This window comes from Hippocampus zosterae, chromosome 1, assembly GCF_025434085.1.
Source record: "Hippocampus zosterae strain Florida chromosome 1, ASM2543408v3, whole genome shotgun sequence".
Lineage (NCBI taxonomy): Eukaryota > Metazoa > Chordata > Actinopteri > Syngnathiformes > Syngnathidae > Hippocampus > Hippocampus zosterae.
In genome coordinates this window covers 6,501,677-6,521,480 of record NC_067451.1, presented here as the reverse complement: position 1 = coordinate 6,521,480, position 19,804 = coordinate 6,501,677, and the positions used below count along the sequence as shown (strand labels likewise).

General features: G+C 42.8%; 2 protein-coding genes across 9 annotated transcripts in view; one reads left to right on the top strand and one right to left on the bottom strand.

Moving 5' to 3' along the window:
• mfsd8 (major facilitator superfamily domain containing 8) overlaps window positions 1–19,804 on the top strand; it is a 375,281-nt gene that overhangs the window by 109,343 nt on the left and 246,134 nt on the right. The gene's annotated exons all lie outside the window — the stretch shown is intronic.
• elavl2 (ELAV like neuron-specific RNA binding protein 2) lies at window positions 1,891–18,990 on the bottom strand. 8 transcript variants are annotated; one of them, XM_052072707.1, is made up of 8 exons: window positions 18,560–18,990; window positions 12,931–13,021; window positions 12,464–12,704; window positions 11,812–11,915; window positions 10,263–10,416; window positions 6,407–6,632; window positions 5,490–5,528; window positions 1,891–3,536 (listed from the first exon to the last, which is right to left on the bottom strand). In XM_052072707.1, exons 2-8 carry the CDS (start codon window positions 13,000–13,002, stop codon window positions 3,212–3,214), a joined length of 1,161 nt encoding a protein of 386 aa, XP_051928667.1. In that variant the 5' UTR covers window positions 13,003–13,021; window positions 18,560–18,990; the 3' UTR covers window positions 1,891–3,211. The 8 variants fall into 8 exon arrangements, with proteins under 8 accessions (XP_051928667.1, XP_051928670.1, XP_051928666.1 ...); XM_052072710.1 differs by having other exon boundaries at window positions 6,446–6,632; window positions 12,464–12,707; window positions 18,560–18,985; XM_052072706.1 differs by having other exon boundaries at window positions 12,464–12,707; window positions 18,560–18,984.

Here is a 19,804-nt window from a genome sequence, read left to right as displayed (position 1 = left end):
TATCAAAGATGGCCGACCCGTTGCGGAGACGGTGCCTTGACAGGGCTTCATTGAAAATTGGTCGAGTCACCGTTTCATCAAAGGTTCGTGACATTACGTTACCAGATTTCAAGTTATTTTGACAATCACTTGAACAGATTGTCTCCTGGTTGTGAGAGGATTGTCGACTGTGGGAGCGTGAATGTGTTAACTCGTTGGCCTAGCTACCTAGCCAGATTTACAGGTCATTTAAAAAATTTGTCCGCCGCAGTTCTTTGTCCTTTCATTTCACACTTCCACGGTTGCTTGCTGTCATTTTAACAATTTTGTCCTCAGGTTGGGGTTTCTGCCATGATAAATAAAAACTGAGTATTCTTTACGGAATGCAAGCGCATGATAAAGACGTTATTGCACAAAGTCGTCCAAGTTAACTGTTGGTCGTGTTTTAGGGGAACAGACAAAAATGCATCCAAGAGCAACTCCTGAAACTACGTGGACACAAACAATAAGCATTTCACTTCTGAACCTCGACTTCAACCGCAATTCCAATGCTTTGATTGTTTTTAGTGACGCTCACCTGCCTTTCGTGCCATCCGCTCATGGTCCACTCTACAAAACACGTAGTTGATTGCTGCTCACTTTATCGCGGGTGTGCATCATTACCCTCGTCAGGTGGTTCTTTGGCCCACTCCACTCCACATTTACTGCCCCCTGTTCACCATTCACAAGCTCCCCTTGTACAGATCACAGGGTGCACTGGTGTCAACTTGGCGTGTTGCTTGATTCCAGACTGCAAAAAACACACATGCATCATTGGTTGCGTGCTGGACACCTCCACACAGTAATATGAATGAATGAATGAATGAAAGTACGAATTCAATACCTCAGATTGGAGGAGGAGGTTGTGGAGGTTTTGAAGGGAGCGCATTTATCCATGGATGCTAAATCAAGCAAACAAATTAACGCTGTCGTGTCCGTCAAGTGTAAAAATCCTGCACGTCCACCAATGAGAGGCAACCGTCTTCTTCTGCTTGTTGAACGGCGCTTTGCACACAAGCGCCACACGGTGACCTGTCATGGTGACCGTTTTGGCTGAGCTTGGGGGGTTGGGAGGGGGGGGGGTGGTCCCTCTGCCTTTTTTTGTGCTTCACAATGAAACCGCTTCTCATTTTCACCTCATGAAGTGCTGCTCGGGTCTGTCGTTGCACGTCACGTTCTTAAAGTACGTCCTACTTTTTTTCCCTTTTTTTACAACAGCAGGTGTTATTTTGAAGGCTTTCTTATTTAAAGCTTGACTACATACATTTCTTAAATTCATCCTTTTATTAAACTATACAATACAGTTTTTTTACGCCGCAATATAACCAACTAATTTCCTTTAAAATGGTTTGAACTTTTTCTGTTTACATTTTGTCACTGTATATTCTTGATCTGCAAGCTACTTTTTTGTTTTGGTTCTGCAAACTGTATCATGTGAAGCGCATTGAGAATTCAAGCGCAAAGGGTCAAGAAAAAAAAAAGTCAGTGTTTAAAAAAAGGTCAATTTGGAACAACTTACTGTTTTTTTTCCCAGCCTGCCTATACGTGTTTTTAATGACAAACTATATCGGGCCTTTACGATTGTCATGAAATTATTATTTTCCGTTAGTTCAGCCTCAGTCAGCTTTTGCGTACGTGTCACAAGTGTAGATGGGCGTGCACATGACGTGCACATGACGTACAAAACTCCCCCAAAATACTGTTGAATGTCATGTGCAAAAGCCACATTCGGTCATTTTAGCACTGCGTAAAGCAATAAAATGAACGTGAAATACCGTTGATGCATTTGATCATTTTTAGGTTCAATCTCATGTTTAATTTTAAATTCAAGACATTGTTTCGAATTTGAGGGGAAAAAAGGGACGAGGAGTATTTGCCCTTCAAACATATTTTATTGACGTACTCAATTGGGGGGGTACTCAGTTCCAAAATATTAAAACAAAACATGTACATCCTCTTTGAAGACAAGGTTATTTGGTTTCAACCAAACAAAACAACTGAACCCAAAAAACCAGTCTGACTTCACAACTGAAACTAATCTTCCTCATGGTCCAAACAAAGTCGACAGGCACAAACACAAATGGGAGGAAAAGCTAAACGAGTTTCAAAGATATTCATAATGCATATATAGCACGCTGTTCTCTATTAGTTTGTCATCAAGTCCTAATACCCAATTATTGACAACAATGTTCATATATGCATCACGTAATAGATTATTCATATATAATGTGAATAGGAATCAACAAAAAGCTAATCAGAGTTCAAAAGTGTGTCTCTTTCGACATTTACCACGTAAAGAATGTTTATATAGAAAACAAAAGCAATGTCGACAAAATCTGCAATCCTTTTTTTTTTTTTTTTAAACAAGACTATTGAACAGAACTAACCGATGACAAATTAAATGCATCGTAAATGCCTCATCTGGTAAACTAAGGAAGGATTTCCACTTTGGTCACCCCAAAATTTTGATGCATCCAACTTAAAGCACAATTTGGTCAAATAGTCAAAAAGAAGAAGAAGAAAAAAACTTCTTTACACACTTATTCCGATGCTTTTTTTTTTTTGGTCAATATGTAAAAATATTGGATCAGGAGCGCGAGGATGGACCTGGCAGGTCCGCAACTACACCGGCTGGGAAGACCTGATCCGAGTGCGCTTGGCAATCAAAACACCGTCGCAAATCGATGGGGAAAGGCTGAGCCAGAAAGATGGCAAAAGCGAGAGTTTATGCCGTAAATGTTTCCCGCTGCAAACTTTCTTGTAAAGTTCAAAAGCATCACAAGGTATCATATGAAGATATTTCTTTAAAGACAAAATACTTTTTTTTCTCTTTGTAATCATCATTTATCTTCCAGGTCCTGTAAAAAGTTTCTCCAAATTTCTCTTTTTATAAAAATAGACGCTTTTAAACCCACATCAAAGAGATTCGGCGCTCTTTGGCAAGGTACTTGCTTTAAGAATGTCTTTTTTTGTCTTTTCATCCATTAGACAGTAAGCGCAGACACAACAGAACCGAAAAGTTTTCACAAGCGCAAAAAAGGAACAAACACAAAAAAAAAAAAGTCTGGAAAAAATGAGCTGTAGCGAACCAAATGAAAACGAGAATGGAAATACAAGACGCAACGATGCAAGAGCAAAACGCGCAAGCGCTAAAACGGAAAGGAAGGTGACGTGAGCCGCGCGCGTGCGACGGTTACGCTTTGTGGGTTTTGTTGGTCTTGAACGACACCTGCAGCACGCGGTCGCCCAGGCGGTAGCCGTTCAGGCTGCCGATGGCCACGGCCGCCTCGTCGTAATTTGTCATGGTGACGAAGCCGAAGCCTTTGCACTTGTTTGTGTTGAAGTCGCGAATGACCTTGACGTTGGTGACGGCGCCGAACGGCCCAAACATTTGCCACAAGATGCTCTCGTCGGCGTCGGGGGCCAAGTTGTACACGAAGATGCACCAGCCGCTGCTGTGACCCGGGATGTTGATGCCGGCCAGGCTGGTCACACCGTCGATGGCCATGGCTGAGAACCTGCTGTGAGAAACCACAAATGTTTTTCTTAACTTTACACGTCAATTTACTTTGACCATATTTAAACCTTTGAACAAGCAAAAATCGGAAGGGCAAAATAAAAAATATCTGTAAGAGCGGAACAATTAATAAAATCACAAGGCAGCATTGAAATGAATTAGAAGATAATTTGCAAATCGCAAAGACTAATTTGAATCCAAAACAGAAGCTTCATTTCTTCGATATTGAGGTGGGGGAAGGGAGTTCTCAAAATTGTTAAGTCATCAAAATCTCAATAGTGTGGTATCTCTACTTACGAAAGTAATTGCTTCTGGAAGAAATGTCTTAACTCGAACATTTTTTAAGTAGAGACGCGTTTTCCATGTAAATGTCCTAATTTGTCCCAAACCCTCGCCCAAAATTCAGACAAATGTGCATAAAATATGCATCAAAATATCTCACAAACACGTTACAATTAGATGATTGCAAAATCAATGAGTTGTGTATCATGTAAAAAAACGAAGAAATAATGGTCATTTAACTTCTCGTTACTTCATGTTCTCTCAGAAATGATTTTTGCTTGGCGTTTTGTAAAGAACTGATCCAGGGACTTTTGTCGGCTTTTAACAATCCTTTGAAAATTTCCAAGACAAACATCAGCATACCGAGCGATCGCCCGACGAGTGAACACGTTTTCTGGGTGATTCACATTTACGTAAAACTATCGGACCAAGGGCCGAAGGACGAGAACGCTGCATAGACACATATCGATCTCTCTACACACAAAGACGCATTCGGTAGAGGTCCCTCTTAGCCAATGGGATGCCAGGTTGAAAGTTTTGTATGAGGAGACGTTTGTAAGTAGAGGTACCACTGTATGATTATTACAAATTGCTACAAAAGGATAATGAGTGTTTAAATGACAAAAGTATAACCACCCCCCCCCCCCCCCCCCTTGATGCAGTGCAGAAAGACGAAGAGCCAGAAGTGAACAATTCCAAACGTAATTCGACCGTAAAACTTGTATCCAACGGTTGAATTAATACAGTGCCTTTGCACAACTATTCTAAAAAAAATTCCAGGATCGATCAGATTCACTTACAGAAGTAAAAGTACTACAACGGGCACCCGCACCCTTGTGATTTGGCAGGTGCCGATTCACCAATTCAGATATATTTTTTATAGGCACGGTTTCACCATTTTGAAGAGGATAAAATTCAAACGCGGTCAGAAAAGGTGACGCAATTCCCAGGCCATGTCGTGCCAGATGAGTTGCTCCAGTTAGCCTTGCGCGCAACATTCACAGTGACAGGTGCGGGCCCCACCATTAAGGCGAGTGCTTGTCCCACAAAGACGCGGTGGAAAGGTGGTGGTGGGGAGGGGGGGGGGCGTCAGGTCTATTGTCAGTGCGCTCGGCCCCCGGCGCATCCTGACGTCTGACGCAACCGACTTGAAAAGTCATCAAAAGGTGAGCAAGTCAAGTCTGCGTACAGTGTACACGTCGCCTGCGCAATGCTCTGCAATTGCAGTCCAGAAAAGTGCAAATCCCCCCCCCCCCCCCCCATCCTGACACGTTGCGATGTGACGCGCCGTGTACAAAAGCCACAAGACATTTTGCTCATCTCCTCACAGCACCCGGAGGAATATTCATGAATCCATTTCATCGCTATCACTGCTCGACAACACACGGCAAGCCACCGTTTTAACATGACATTTCGCGCTGGGCTTCAAATTGCACTTTTGTACAAAACAGTTCGATGCTTATTGCCTTGTCACTACGAATGACCTGTTGGTAAATGATGTCAATGTGTTTTTCGAGTTGGACTTCATACTTTTATATTGTTTGTGTTGCGGGTCAAACTTAATTGTATTTTTTGCTCTTTGTTGATCCATTTTGAATCGACTACCACGACAACTCAAGTCGCAAAACTTCAGATGCCAAAAAACTGAACATGCGAATAAAAATCCACAAACCTTTTCACACCATAGGCCATGTTCAGCAGGTTGTCCAGCCTAAAAAGAAAAACAAAAAACAAAACACAAGGCGGAGAGAAGCGCCTCAACATCACATCATTCAACTCCCTAATACGTCATTCTCATAAGCAGCATCCACTTGCATACGCCCTCGCAAATGGTGGCCAGACGTCTTTATTTACTCGAAAGCAGATGAGAAGGTTCCTTTTGTATGAGATTTTGGGAATGAAAACAATTCATGCAAATCCCCGCACTTGAAAACCAAACAAAAAAACAGCAACTGAAAAATGTGAATGCTAAAGTAGCAATGGAGTCCAAAATATCTGGAAACGCATCCAAAAGGAGATTGTGAAGTAAATGTACAGTTGAGGATTGACAAAAAAATAAATCTGAATGTGATGTAGCATTTATGTGCATTTTAAAACTAAATACCCAAAAAGCACCCCCATCGGTTTTACACAGTGCTCGAGTGCAGATGACCGCTACTCACCACAAACTTTTGGTTTTATGCACTTAGTTCTGAAATGCACAAATGCCATTGACATTCAGAGTGCTGTGCTTAAAAGCATTTTAAACACATTTCTGATGGGCTGCGTCATTTGAGCACCGACGGTAAAACCAAAAACTGAATGTTAAATCAAATTTCAAATTTCTCTTCGCATTAGCATTAAATGTCACGTTAACGGCAATTACAAAACCCACGAAAAAGGCAAAAATACTCAGCACCAGTCCAGCAAAAAAAATAAAGAAAAAATTTCAGACTCCAAGCTGTTTAAATCGGCACCAAAACTCAAATCGGATTTTTCTTTTGGTGTATGTGAATGAAAGGGTCTGTTTGAGATGACACCCAGTGACGAGTCGAGGAAAGCATATCAGAATAAGCATCATTTCAACGTGTTGGTCTGTGCCCCTTTTACCTGAAGCGTTGTGCCTGCTGTGAGAGCGGTCCCGGGTACCTTCGATTGGGCGAGTGGTACAGCTGGGACAGCAGCGCCTGGTTGGTTTTCTGGCTGGGGTTGTTGGCAAACTTGACCGTGATGGGCTCGGCGGCGCCAGGCGGCTTTTGACAGTGGAGGCCCTTGATGGCCTCCTCGGCCTCCACCCGCCGGTCAAAGCGGATGAAGCCCACGCCTCTGGAAAGGCCTGCGTGACAACAAATTGCTCCTCAAACGCCGGTAACAAAAGGAGCCATTTATATAGCCACTTAATGCTGTCATTTTGGATAAGTTGAAGGAAGCATGTAGAAATGTGAGTTCAGATACCCGTTTAAAAATGGATTACGTTGATTTGATGATGATTCATCATCAGACACTGAAATAACCATGGGTGCGAATGGTTGTCTATGTCGTTGGAGGTTAAAATACAGCACAGTAAGTATTCCCACCTATGGACTTCTGTCAAACGGAAATTCCCTCACCCGGAATAAAAACCTATGCATTAAAATTTCGACTACGATATTTCATTAACGATCGATTCATAACAAGGCATTTTTCGGTACCCGGACGCCATACATAAGTCCGCAGCAGTGCAAACTCAAGCAAGTCCCGCTCGATACTACGGAATATCTGTCCACGCCGCCATTTACTCTCATTGGATTCGAAACGGCGACATGTAAGTGACGATGACGACTTTTACTGGAATCGCAAACACATTTCTATTTCATTCATTTACATTTACGCCCTGTAGGTGGTGGCATCCGAACGAAGAGGAACGGCAATGATCGCTCAGAGTAAATTGCTTGCGGCTCAACGGACCGTTGATTCAACGAACCTTTCCTGGAAGGCTTTACCTGTTATGGTGCTAAAAACCTTACGCTAATTCGAGAGAAGGCGAGTTCCATAGCGCTAACTATGGCCATCGAGGACTACGAAGCATCCCGTGGCTGGCTTCAAAAGTTCATTACACGACATCGGCTGAGCGACGATGTCTCGTGTGGTGATCGAGGGGAGGTCAAGTTAGAGACGGGTGGAAAGAAAAGCCACCAGTGTCTGTTACTAGTCACATTTTGTAGCAAAATTTTGTGAGCCGTCTTGTTATATTGTATTTTGCTCCTATCCCTATACTGTCATCTGTCGTGAGAGCAGCGAAGAGGTGGAGGAGAAACTAGAGAGGTGGAGCTTTTCCCTGAAAAGGAGAGGAATGAAGGTCAGTCGGAGCAAGATGGAGTACGTGTGTGAATGAAAGGGGCCGAAGTACAAGAGTGAGGTTACAAAGAGATAAAGAAGGTGGAGAATTGTAAGTACTTGGGGTCAACTGTCCAGAGCAATGGAGAGTGCGGAAAAGGAGGTGAAGAAGCGTGTACAGGCAGGCTGGAACGGCTGGGGAAAAATGTCAGGTAGGCTAAGATGAAAGGAAAGGTGTATACAACTGCTGTGAGACCAGCCATGCCGTTTGGACTGGAGACGGGGCCACTGAAGAAAAGACAGGAGGTAGCTGAGATGAAGATGTTGTCTTTAGGAGTGACCAGGAATGAGTTACACAACTCATGTTTGAGGTTTTGGAGAGAAAGTCAGAGAGGCCAGACTGAGACGGTTTGGACATGTCCGGAGGGAGTTGGGGGGGGGAGAGAGAGAGAAAGAATATATTGGGGGAAGGACACCGAGTCTTGAACTGCCAAGCAGGAGGCCAGGAGGAAGACCAAAGTGGAGGTTTATGGATGTCGTGAAGGAGGACATGAAGAGAGGGGGATGCACAAAACGGGGTTGGATGGAGGCAACTGATTCACTGTGGAGAGCCCTGAAGGGGAAAGCCAAAGGGAAAAGAAGAAGAATATATACTCTGTGCTGCAGTTTTTGTATTATAAAGAGTTTTTTTTGGAGCATATATTTTTGCATTTTATTGCCTGGTATTTTGTTAACACACTTGCAGGTTCATAAAGGACATGTACAATAGTCGTTTCCGACATAAGGAAAGATTGGACAACGCAAATATGATTACTTATTAGAGAACACTTATCTGTATGTTGTTCAAAATTGACAACTGTAATGCATACTGATACAGAAAAAAAGGACCCTGCCAGCAATGAGGTGAAGTTAGTGTGCAGATGAATTTCCTCACGGCTATTCGAGCTTTAAAACAGTTTTGTAAAATGTTCATTCAGATGGGCTCAGTTATTCTTGCTGGTAAAATTGTAAGCAAATTTGTCAGGAGCAAGCGTATGCAATATAATGCGTAGCCAAAGGAGTCCTGGGTTTGGCAAAGGCCTTGATGAAAGTTTCAGTTTATTAGAGTGTCGCGTCTTCACACGACAACGGAGAAATAAACGGTTCAAATGCATTTCATTTCTCTCCGCGGAACAGGTCTCGCTCCAGCGACACAGGCGCACCCGAGTCCTGCTACTTGACATCCATTTCATATTCTACCCATTCCATGCATATTTATGAACATCTCGGGTGGAAAATTGCATTTTGGTATCTCGCACCGATACACCCATGATGCATTTTGCAGGCCCCTGCTGTGTCATTTTGCTCTGACTCTCCGGGGGACAAAATGATCAAATGGGGAAAAAAGGTTTTTAGAAAACCTAATTAAATCCAATGCGGGTGTGCAGTGAACTTATTTGCAAACCCACCTATTTATGATTTTTTTTCTGAAGAGCATAAGTAAAACCAATGGCACATATCTGCGTTGTTTTGTGCTGGCCCAATGCCCATCGAAAGTCAGCTCAGCTTGAGAGCAAGCAGCAGCGTGATGGAAGAATTCCAGTAGCGGGACGGCAAACAGGCAAGTCTCCAGGAGACGTTGTTGCCACCCACAAGCAATGATTTCTTTTTTGCATTTTTTTTGAAGGTAGAAAAGAAGTGAAATCAAATGAATAAAATTAGGAAAATGTATCACGCTGAACGAAAAAAAAAAAGCTTTTTGATTTACCCTTCACATGTTTACATAATTTAAAATGCGCCTGTAATCGATAGTAGATGCCAACAATATCTATAACAACAAAAAGGACATGTCACATCCAACACAAGTGAACCTAACTCCGGCTAGCTTCCCCGTGCAGAGATTAAATCAGAACGTCAGAACGTGCTTCCTTTTTTGACCACTGCCATGAAAGGGGGTTCACGACCCGGATTACCACTATTATGCACATGCGTCACAGACAAAACATCCGTGAGAAGCTGCAAAACAACAGCGAGTCACATAGAGCAACATATAGGAGTACTGTACTCCATGTATATGGAAAAAAAATATTTTTTTTATGAATTTGTTTGAAAAAATCCAATGCACTGAAGCCGCGATAAGCGAGCCGCGAAATAGCGAGGGATCACTGTACACATCTGAGAAAGCGGTATAACCAGCGGGAGGACTGCAAGACGAGTAAGTTGCTCGAGAAAAACAAAGTGCATGAACAACTCGTCCACGATGAAATTGTCAACGATTTTTATCATCGACGTGACTTGTTGACTAATCTTGGTAGGCCTAATGACTGCATTTTGCGCACTATAAGGCCGATAGTGCAACCAATAATCTGAAGCGGTGTGTTGTCAAACGGATCACAAGTATCTATCAAGTATTTTTGGTCATTTTTAACCATTTTGGGCTATGTAACGCATGATGATTATCATTATTTTGTCAAATATCCCTAACATCATATTGTGGTGTGGTCAGGTTCAGAGAGATTTGCGTAACAAATTAGGAAGAATCCCAAACAGTTGGCAGCGCCGGTCATGTTTGCCTGATGAAATCAGTTGTGATCGGGTCGTCAGAATATGAATAACTTTGCAACGTGAGAAGCCACCACGGTGCAGAATAAAGGAAGAGCATCCGACTCACCGGTGACCTGATCCACGAGAATACGTGAGGTGATGATGCGGCCATATTGCGAGAAGAGCTGCTCCAGTTCCGTCTGAGTCATGGTCTTTGGCAAGCCGCTGACGTACAAATTTGCATCTCGGATGGAGGCGGAGCTCGGACGCGCATAGGACACCTATGGGCAGACAGACTTTCACATGAGCGCTGGTGCATTTCACTCATTATAAAACGCTTCAGGCTCATCATAAATCAACAAAGGGCCAATAAACTCAGGAAAATGAACAAACACACGAAGCATCCCAGCTTCACTCAAATGCTTGAGACGTGCTTAAATCCATGTCATATATATGAAATAAGCTGGAAAAAGGGTGTAAGATATTCGGAGAGTTCTTGTGAGAAGTAAAAATGAGGACGTTTGGAAATATCAGAAACTTGGCCACTTTGAAACTGAATCTGTGGGCACGGCGACATTAATTTTGGTCGCCAGTAGGTGGCAGTGCAGAGCAAAATGGCCACCCCTAAAAATGATTAAAAACTGGTTGATTTTTCAGCTTCAGTCATAGTCCAGAAACAATCCTAATCACAATAATATCATGCTTGGATGAATGGGGGCACTATGACATGATTGCACAGAAGTATTTTTGACTTTACTTCAACTTTATGGATAGGATGTAGGAGTGCACCGATTGACCGGCCGGGATGGAGATCGATGCAGATTTCCTTCATTTCATGGGTCGATTATCATCCGACCCTTTTAAATAAAAATCGATCTTGTCCACCAATCTTGTCTCCCATCCGCAGATCTTTTGACGCAAAGATGTCTAATAAGCTTTTCTTTTCATTTGATAGAACTACTGTATGTACATTAATGACTGCCGAGTTTTTCTATTGTAAAAGCCTGCCATGTACAATTATAAGATAAGAAAACCTTTATTAGGCTCGCAATGGAGAAATTCCCAATTCACAGCAGCAAAGTTATGAAAGGAAGAAGTAGAACAATAAAATATAGGAGCTGCTGGAAAAGCAGCCACTCTCGCGGTGCCATTCTGAAGTCAAAATAACAACACCACATAGGGCACAGACAGTCGTGCAATCGCCACTTTTCTGCATACGCTTTATACATCTGTTTGTATTTTTCAAACACATTTGAACTTGCATCGACATTCTACCATTCAAATGCTTTCAAAGCGCCTTTCTCGTGGTTTCTAAGAAGAAATGTAGGGGGTCAAGGTGGACTTGAGTGAGAGCCCCCACCTTCACATTCATGCACTGGCAGCTTTGTCATCGCTGCTTTTGCTCAACCCGACTCTCCCTTATTCTTTCCTCGGCAGGCAGCGCATGGAAAAGACATTGCCGCCACCGCTACCGCCGCTCGATGAATGCTAATGGGCGCCACCTCCCTGTAAATGCATGCTGGCGCTTTGTAGAGCACATGAAACCATAGAAACAGTTCTGCTCCACTTGTGTGCCCAGAGTAACAATAAGCATCCTTTCCCAGTGGCCCAAGTTTTTCTCCAGCCTCATTATGCAGCCACTCGCGAACGCTAACAAGGTTTTGGCGACATCATACCTTGATCGTCTTGGTCTGAAGTCTCAGGCCATTCAAGGTGTTGATGGCTTTTTCCGCATCCTTGGGTTCCACGTAGTTCACAAATCCATAGCCGAGGCTTTGCCCTGCAAGCGCCACATAGCACATTTGTACAGTAAAACCATTCATTTGACAGATTGTGCGAAGACAGCAAAATGACAAATGACTCATTTCTCCCCAGACTGACCGTGAAGTCCCTTTTTCTTCACCATGACTCGAGATTTAACACAATAGTCTCGAGTCAATAAGTCAAAATACGCTTACAAGTATTCCTTTAGTCAGTGAGATTGACATTTGTCAGCTTTAATCCAACCCTCGACTGCAACGGGTGTAATATCTAAACGAAGTAAGTTTTCCAATGGGTAGGTCTGTGGAATTCAGGTTCGTAAAATCACCAACTATCTCATAGTTCGGGATATTGAGTTTAGGGATGAGATTTCAAGATGGACCTAAATTGCATTCGAGCTTTCGTGGCTGAAAGGCAAGCAAGTGGATGTCTTCAGAAATTTCCAGAAATCAAAACAGCTGTTGAGAATGTTACCATTCAACATCCAAAAGGTTGCGCAAGATCAAGTGAAGCTGACATGGAAAGGTTGGAGTGCATTGAGGCGCTCCGACTCCCAGATGAGGTTACCTGTTATTTTATCTCGGACGAGCTTGCACGACTCGATCTCTCCGATGCTGCCGAACAAGCTCTTGAGCTCGTCCTGGGCCATGTTCTGAGGCAGGTAGTTGACGATCAGATTGGTCTTGCTGTCCTCCAAGCTACCCGACTCCACCGGTGAGGAACAGTTGTTGGAGATGCTGGGTGGCCCGTTGCTGGTGTTGTTGCACGTGGGCCCGTTGGACAGCTGCGTTTCCATGGCAGCAATTACCTGCTACATGGGACCAAAGAGAAGAGTCAGGGGAAGACAGCGGCTTGCGCCAACGTTCTTCACGCACACCGGAGTCGTGGACTAACATGACTTCCCCCCGCCCCGAACTGCCCGTTACTTTTCGACCGCACCAATGTAACTGTCACTGATGAGTGGGAAGGAGTGAGAGAAGCGCCAACGTGATGGGTCAGGCTAAAAGAACAAAAAAAAAAAAAGTGCCACACACCCCGGTCCAAGGCTCGGATGCCCACGAGCCACTTCGAAGCAGAGAAGCCACATCGCACAGTCTGACTGCCATGTTAGCGCCGAGATGTCGTCTGAAATGTGGACACAGAATCATGTTAGATCAAAGCACAGCAGAGGCAACGTTCCGCGCTAAAAGACCGAGAAGGCGATGGCATCTCTCCGCCACAGTCCGGTCGACAAGAAAAATCACAATCGGCGGCATCTGAGCGTTGGCGGCCAAGTGCTTGACACAAAGCACCAACTCCAAAAAGCGAACAGATTTGACCTTAAAGTTGTACTTGACGGCCTGACATTAAAATTCTCTTAAAATTATTGACATTCATAAAATGCACTTCTCCCGCATGTTCATGTTAATGATGGGCGTGGCTTTGGTCCAACATTCAAGCAGGATGAGGAGTGAAGCGAGACTACGTTCAAATACTGCCTTTTTGGGTAGGGAGGTTGGGAAGGAACCAAATCAACAAATTGCTTCATTCGTCAGCCAAACAAACAAACGAGAGGTCTTCTTTCACTTTTTGTCCCGCTCGGATGACAAAAGGGGCCGCACACGTCAGCACAATTGTTTACTCGAACCACCTGTTTGACCACAGCTGTCTGCTTACACACCGTCACAGCACTGAACGAGAACTTTAACTTCCACGGCGGCAAACCACGTGACGCGATGTCTTACGCTCGCGTGTTTGTTCAAACACGCCTTCAGTGTCGTACCAACGTGCCGGGCAACACAGAGCTCAACTGGAAGACATGCGGGTCAAGTAACAGCAAGAAGAGGCAGTGAGGGTCTCCTACCAAGCTGCAGTAAGAGTCCTGACTTCCATGGAGCATAAAGAATAGACGTCTGTGAGTTTTGTTGTATGCTTTGTATTTGTTGCTCTGTTGTGTTCGCTCAACGAGCAGTTAGTTGTAAGGTAAATTAGACATGCTAATTGTCCAACTTACAATTAGCATGTTAATTTCCATTAGCCTGTCTGCAGCGCTTTGGATCGTGTTAGCATTCACATTCACAATTTTTGAAAGAAAAAAAAAACTTGTTCAATGTTACGGCTGTATTTTTCCTGGTCATGAGATGTGCAAAAGCAAGTTTGTGAGAATAAAGGCATTTTGAGAGGATCAGGTTGATCGAAAAAAAAAAAGTACTCAAAAAGTACTATTTTTAAGATTAAGTGGAGAATGTTCGAGAAAAAACTTCAGTTGTCATATAACGGCAAAATGTGGTAGTGCGGCAAGAATAGAGCAAAATGATTCACACACACAAAAAAAAATGAGGAATCAGTCAGCTGCTTTCCCCTGTAATCAAATTAGATAATTTTTTTTCTCCAAAAAACATTGCACGCTTTGGAAACAAAAAAAACAAAAAAACGGAACCACGTGAGACTCCACGTTAAATTACAAAGTTAAAATCCCTTCTTTTTTTAAAAAATATAATAAAAGGTGCACTATTGTGACAAGTTACACGTGAGGAAACGAAGTCGCAGAATCCCAACAGAATTCAAAGCTGTCCTTTATTTTTGCAATTTATCACGTCGCGATCGATATGGATTTTTTTTGTTTGCAGCCGATTCCAATATTCGGCAGACAGATAATTAACTTTTTTTCCCACATTAAGGCTTACAACAACAACAAAGTGACGAATTACAGGCAGAACATTTAATATTTGTCCAAGTTGAGGAAAAGAGGAATTTTCAAGCACAAAATCATGCAGTAAAGCATTATGCTAATGCTAGCATTAGCAGCTAATTTATTGAAAACAGATTTTGCTGTAAACGCAATCTCATGATCAGGGTTTCACACAACCGTGACATGGAAATCGGTCATTGTTGTAAATGGAGTTTGCAGTCACGTGGTCTCAGGAAAGATGCTTAGTTATTGGCTTGAATGGAGTCCCACCACCACCTCGTGGCACAACATTCTGAATAACAACATTTTCCGCGAAAAAGTACGAATATAATCAATGTTATTGGCCTAACACGGGCCCATGTGGAATATTTTAAAAAAGGCTAATATCGGTCAATGAATCGGTCAGTCCCTATAATTTATTCCGATTACTGTTGTGTACTGTAGATTACAAAAAGACGTTCAATAGCACAGCTTTTTTTTTTTTTTTTTTAAATCAAAGGAGTATTGTTGGCATGTTTGCTCGAAAAAGAGGCGGGCAACAAGAGAACATATTGTCCCGAGAAGATGACTGGCTCCAATCTGCGTCTCGTGTATGCTCCACCTTTCATTCTCAGCGCAACAGCAAAAACATTGGCCACAGTCCCACTTGCAGGCACAAATATTTCATTAGATGAACACTTGGATGGAAAATCTTGGCGAGACGCAACACCGCCAGGCACCGACTGCGTGTGGCCAAACAGGCAGACGTTTGACGACGAAGCGTTACACTGTCGAGTGCAAGCAATTAGCTGGATGAAACGCTAAGAATGGCTGGGTGATTTACAGAAACGGTGTCATTTTACGAGGAAAGTTTTTCTTTTGCTCATCTATCCCCTAGTGTGTATATTCTTTTTTTTCCCCTTGTAGCTTTGCCACTAATAGTCCCACTCGTGTTTGTAAACATTTGAGCTCCATAACGGCGCTTTTGTGACTAAGCGGCGAACTCGTTAAAGCGCGACCTCAAGGCAAACTGTGAGCTCAGCGTGTGCTGATGCGACCCAGCACTTGAAACGAGGGAGGCACGAATCTGCCGCCGCCGAGGACGCGATTGACCGAGTGTGCGTGATGAGCTGCCGCACGGCATGTCCGTCCTTGAAAAAAAGGGGAGGGAGAGGGCGGGGGGGAAGAAAAGACCCACAAGTGATGGTTCAGAATTTCCCCACGGTGGCGGCACATGCGACACCCGCAGCAACAATATGACTTTGGTGGTGTGATATGACAACGTTACTCTCGCAGCGACACAACTTCTTTGCTTTTCTTGCAACATTGCAAATTAGTTGAGAAAGGGGAATTTAATGAGACCAAAACAGGAATTTACAAAATGTAAGGTTGGCTCTTGACAGGGAACGGAAATCTAAAGTAGTTGGAGAAAACATGTTTCATCATACTACTGACTAAAAAGACAACGGGTACACTGCTCTGAAAAGGGCGGGTGGGCCACTATGGACCATTCCTGGATGGAGGGGAGAGGTATCGTCTATGGATTGCCTATTCTCCTAAAATAACTGAATGAATGTTGAATGTTGAATGACACGACATTTGCTATTCAGCTACTAGCTTTGCAGGTAGCAAACAGCATGAGTTGAAATGCTACGTATAATTTTCCCCCTTTGGTCAAGTTACTGTACACCACATCATGACTGCGGGCGGGGCCTTTATTTTTATGAGCAATGTTACAAGAATTTGAAATGATATTCTACCGTTTTGGGATTTGTTTTGAACAACACAGTGAGGGAAATCTGGTAGCATATAGCTGTTAGCATACTGATTATTAGGATGAAAAGGAGACGTCTAAATCTTGTCTTCATTTTCTGATACAGCGGCTATCTTGCGTGCATTCTTCTAAGTCGCTAACATGATCTTCATACCATTTAGTATTCTTTTAAATGCTTCCAAAACCCTGTCATGTGAGACTGTACCTGATGCACATCTAGTATAAGCCATATTGTGAATGCACTATACAGTTACATATTTCTCTCAACCAATTCACCCAATGTTTAAATGTGATTGTAAGCACATTTAGGTCTATTTGTAATCGAACAATAGTGTACATGTGCATCAACCAATGATTTATACAACTCACTTCACAATTCATCACTGTACCGTACATAACTTTGCTTTCACGATACAAATACTTTCGTTAACACCGAATACCAACATCACAATCTTCAGTTTTATTTCCAGATAAAAGTTACATTGCTCTTCATTCCCTCCGCAATGCTTCGCTTGTTTGGACTTTGTGTTATACCATTAATACAGGCATAAATGTGTGAATATTAGTGCTATTGCGGTCATGGGACAGGTACAGGTATCGATGTAGCTAGTTTCGGAAACAAAAATGAAAAGGAAATTTCAATGGAATGGCAGATTCCGTCGCCCTGAATGAATCGAGTACACGTTGTCCCATTTCCATCACAACTGCACCGTCACACACAAAGCCGACAGCTCTTAACGCGCGCGCGCGCACACACACACACACACACACACACACACACACACAAGCCAAAGCATTTCAGCACCATTGACATGCGTGCAAGGTCGTCACGTGGTTGCTTTCGAGGAATAGCCTCAATTACAACACCGAAAGACAAAAAACACCATATTTTACATTTTAAAAAAAACACCCCAGACCGTCCCAAGTCAAAAATTCAGAAGAAACGCAATGGACGATGAAAATAGGAACCAACTAACTAAAACAAAAAAGTCATTGGTTAGAGGGCTCCAAGCAACGCGCTTAATTGACTACTGCGCAACACCTGTGCGCTGCAAACAAGCATGCGGCAAAATCGTGAGGCAAACAAGCAAAAGGCGACTTTTAAACTCACTTGCCATTTATTTGCTCGTTATGCGTTTTATAAGCATGCATAGGGCACCGTTTAATAAAACAAGTCATGTGTTAAAACAGCCAAACGATTTTTCGGCCAGCGTGCTTTTTTTACTTTCGACATGTACACTCTTGGGAACCAGCAGACTACAGTAATTTCGCTTCTATAGAAACTTATATCGAAGTGCGCGGCTCGGACGACTTTGTACGCTTGCTAAAATGTCACTTCGAAATATGTGCACGTCGCACATTTAGACGGTGGGCTTTTCGCCACAAACGGGATACACCTGCATAGGTTGCTCCCTGTTAAGCTAACAACGAAGAGACTAACGACAAGCTAGCAACATGGCGCCGCTCAAATTTGAGCTTGAATGAAGCTCCGCCAATACTGTTTTAACTTTTTTCTTTTCTTTTTTTTTAAGTGGTGGGGGTAACCAATTCGACACGAGCACCCAATGGCATCTTACCGTGAAGTGTTGAAGCGATGTGGCGTGTTAAGTCTGTTCTCAAGGAACTTTGCGGTCTTCGCGAGAGCGAATAGGGGGGCGGTGGGGTGTTCGCGGCCGGCCTAAGTAAACTAATCAGGCCATCGGCCAATCAGAGAGGGCGTAGCGTCGACCCCGGAAATGGCATATTGACTTGAGTGGCCGCAGGTGTACGCGATAAACCCATCGGACAACATGGCTACAATATAATGAAAAATAATGTTTAAACCGAGTTAATTTAAAAAGCATTACAATTTATGTAATCAACAACTCGCTGGCATAATGGGTGTTGAATTCCCAATTTCTTTCGAAGCGTGCAGACAGACTGGAATTTGGCATTGACACGTGAATAAAATTCTCCCAAGACAGTTCTGACTATATAACACCAAATTGCATGGGTGAGTCCCCTATTTGGGGAAAAAAAGACTCGCCCCACCCCCCCAAAAAAACCGTTCGCTGCTGTAAAGCAACGTTTCAGAGCCCATTCATGCACTCTAAAGAAATACATAGACCCATCCTTGCTGTCTGTTCGGTCCCTTCGGGTTGAGGGATCATGAACGCATCACGCGGCGTTCACATGCAACCAGAGATGGTCCGCCGTTCAATGACAACCACAAGACAACGTGCAAAGAACATCATCTTACCGTTTTTATAAATGAAAGTTACGGACGTCCAAATAAGTAGCCAATGGTGTTCGATATATGTATTTCTTAAAGTTCAAACATAAAAGATAAATGACATAAAATGAGGATGTGAAATAAAATATTTATTAAATCAAAACACACAAATGACTTCCTTGCTGGAACGAAAGGAGAAGGGGTCGGAGGGGGAAAGGTAAGGAGGGAATTGAGGAGGGTGGGGGGGGGGGGGGTTCACAGAAGAAATAAAAAATCAAGTAAAAAAAAAAAAAGTAAAAAAAAAAGGGAGAAACCCCTGGCTTGTGCCTGTATCGCGCTTTTACAGGTGGATCACACAAGCAGGCGACATCACTGAATGCCGAGCAATACACGGAGGAGATCGTCTTTAAAGGAACATAGTCCTGCCGGCGAATATATACAGGCGTATCACATCTCTCTCTCTCTCGCTCGCTCCCCCCCCCCCCCCCTCTCTCTCTTGCTCTCTCTCTCCCATCAATTTACACATGCACTGGACGCGGAAGTAGACCTTCCATCGCCTATTGGCTCTAGGCCGCCACAAGGTGTGCCATTGGTCAGGACAGCTGTCACTCATGCACTCTTATCCGTGTTTGGTGTTCTTGGGGTTGAGGTGTGGGAATAAAAAGTGACTTCGAAATATATCATATGCATGTCAATATATATATCATATACAGTGCATCTCTCTCTCTCTCTCTCTCTCTCTGAATATATATATATATATATATATATATATATATATATATATATATAGAAACACCCCCGCCCCATTTATTTATTTATTTAATCTTGAGTGCGCACAACCATGTTTATGCTTATTTGATGAGATCAGTGTGTAACAAAGGAATTGGATTTTCATTTATATCATTTCGATCCATTTTTATATTTACTTGTTCATTGCACCATTGTTTAATATTTAATGTGAATTTATGTAATTTCTATTATTTTATTTGAATGTTCTTTATTTGATTAATTGAACTTGCTTCATTATATATTAATTTGACGTGACTTTTGTGAATTATTTTTTAAAATCATATAAATTGGACAAATTTGACATTTGCGCAAAAAAAAAAAATCCACTTGTTGGTAATAATAAGTATTTCAAAACAAACATGACAAATCCAAACAAAATTCAATGAGATCAAGTCTAATTTAGTATTGAGAAAGGCAATACATTTATTTTAAAAGCATGTGGTCTGCAACAAAAGTCAGAAACGACTAAAACTACTTTAAGGT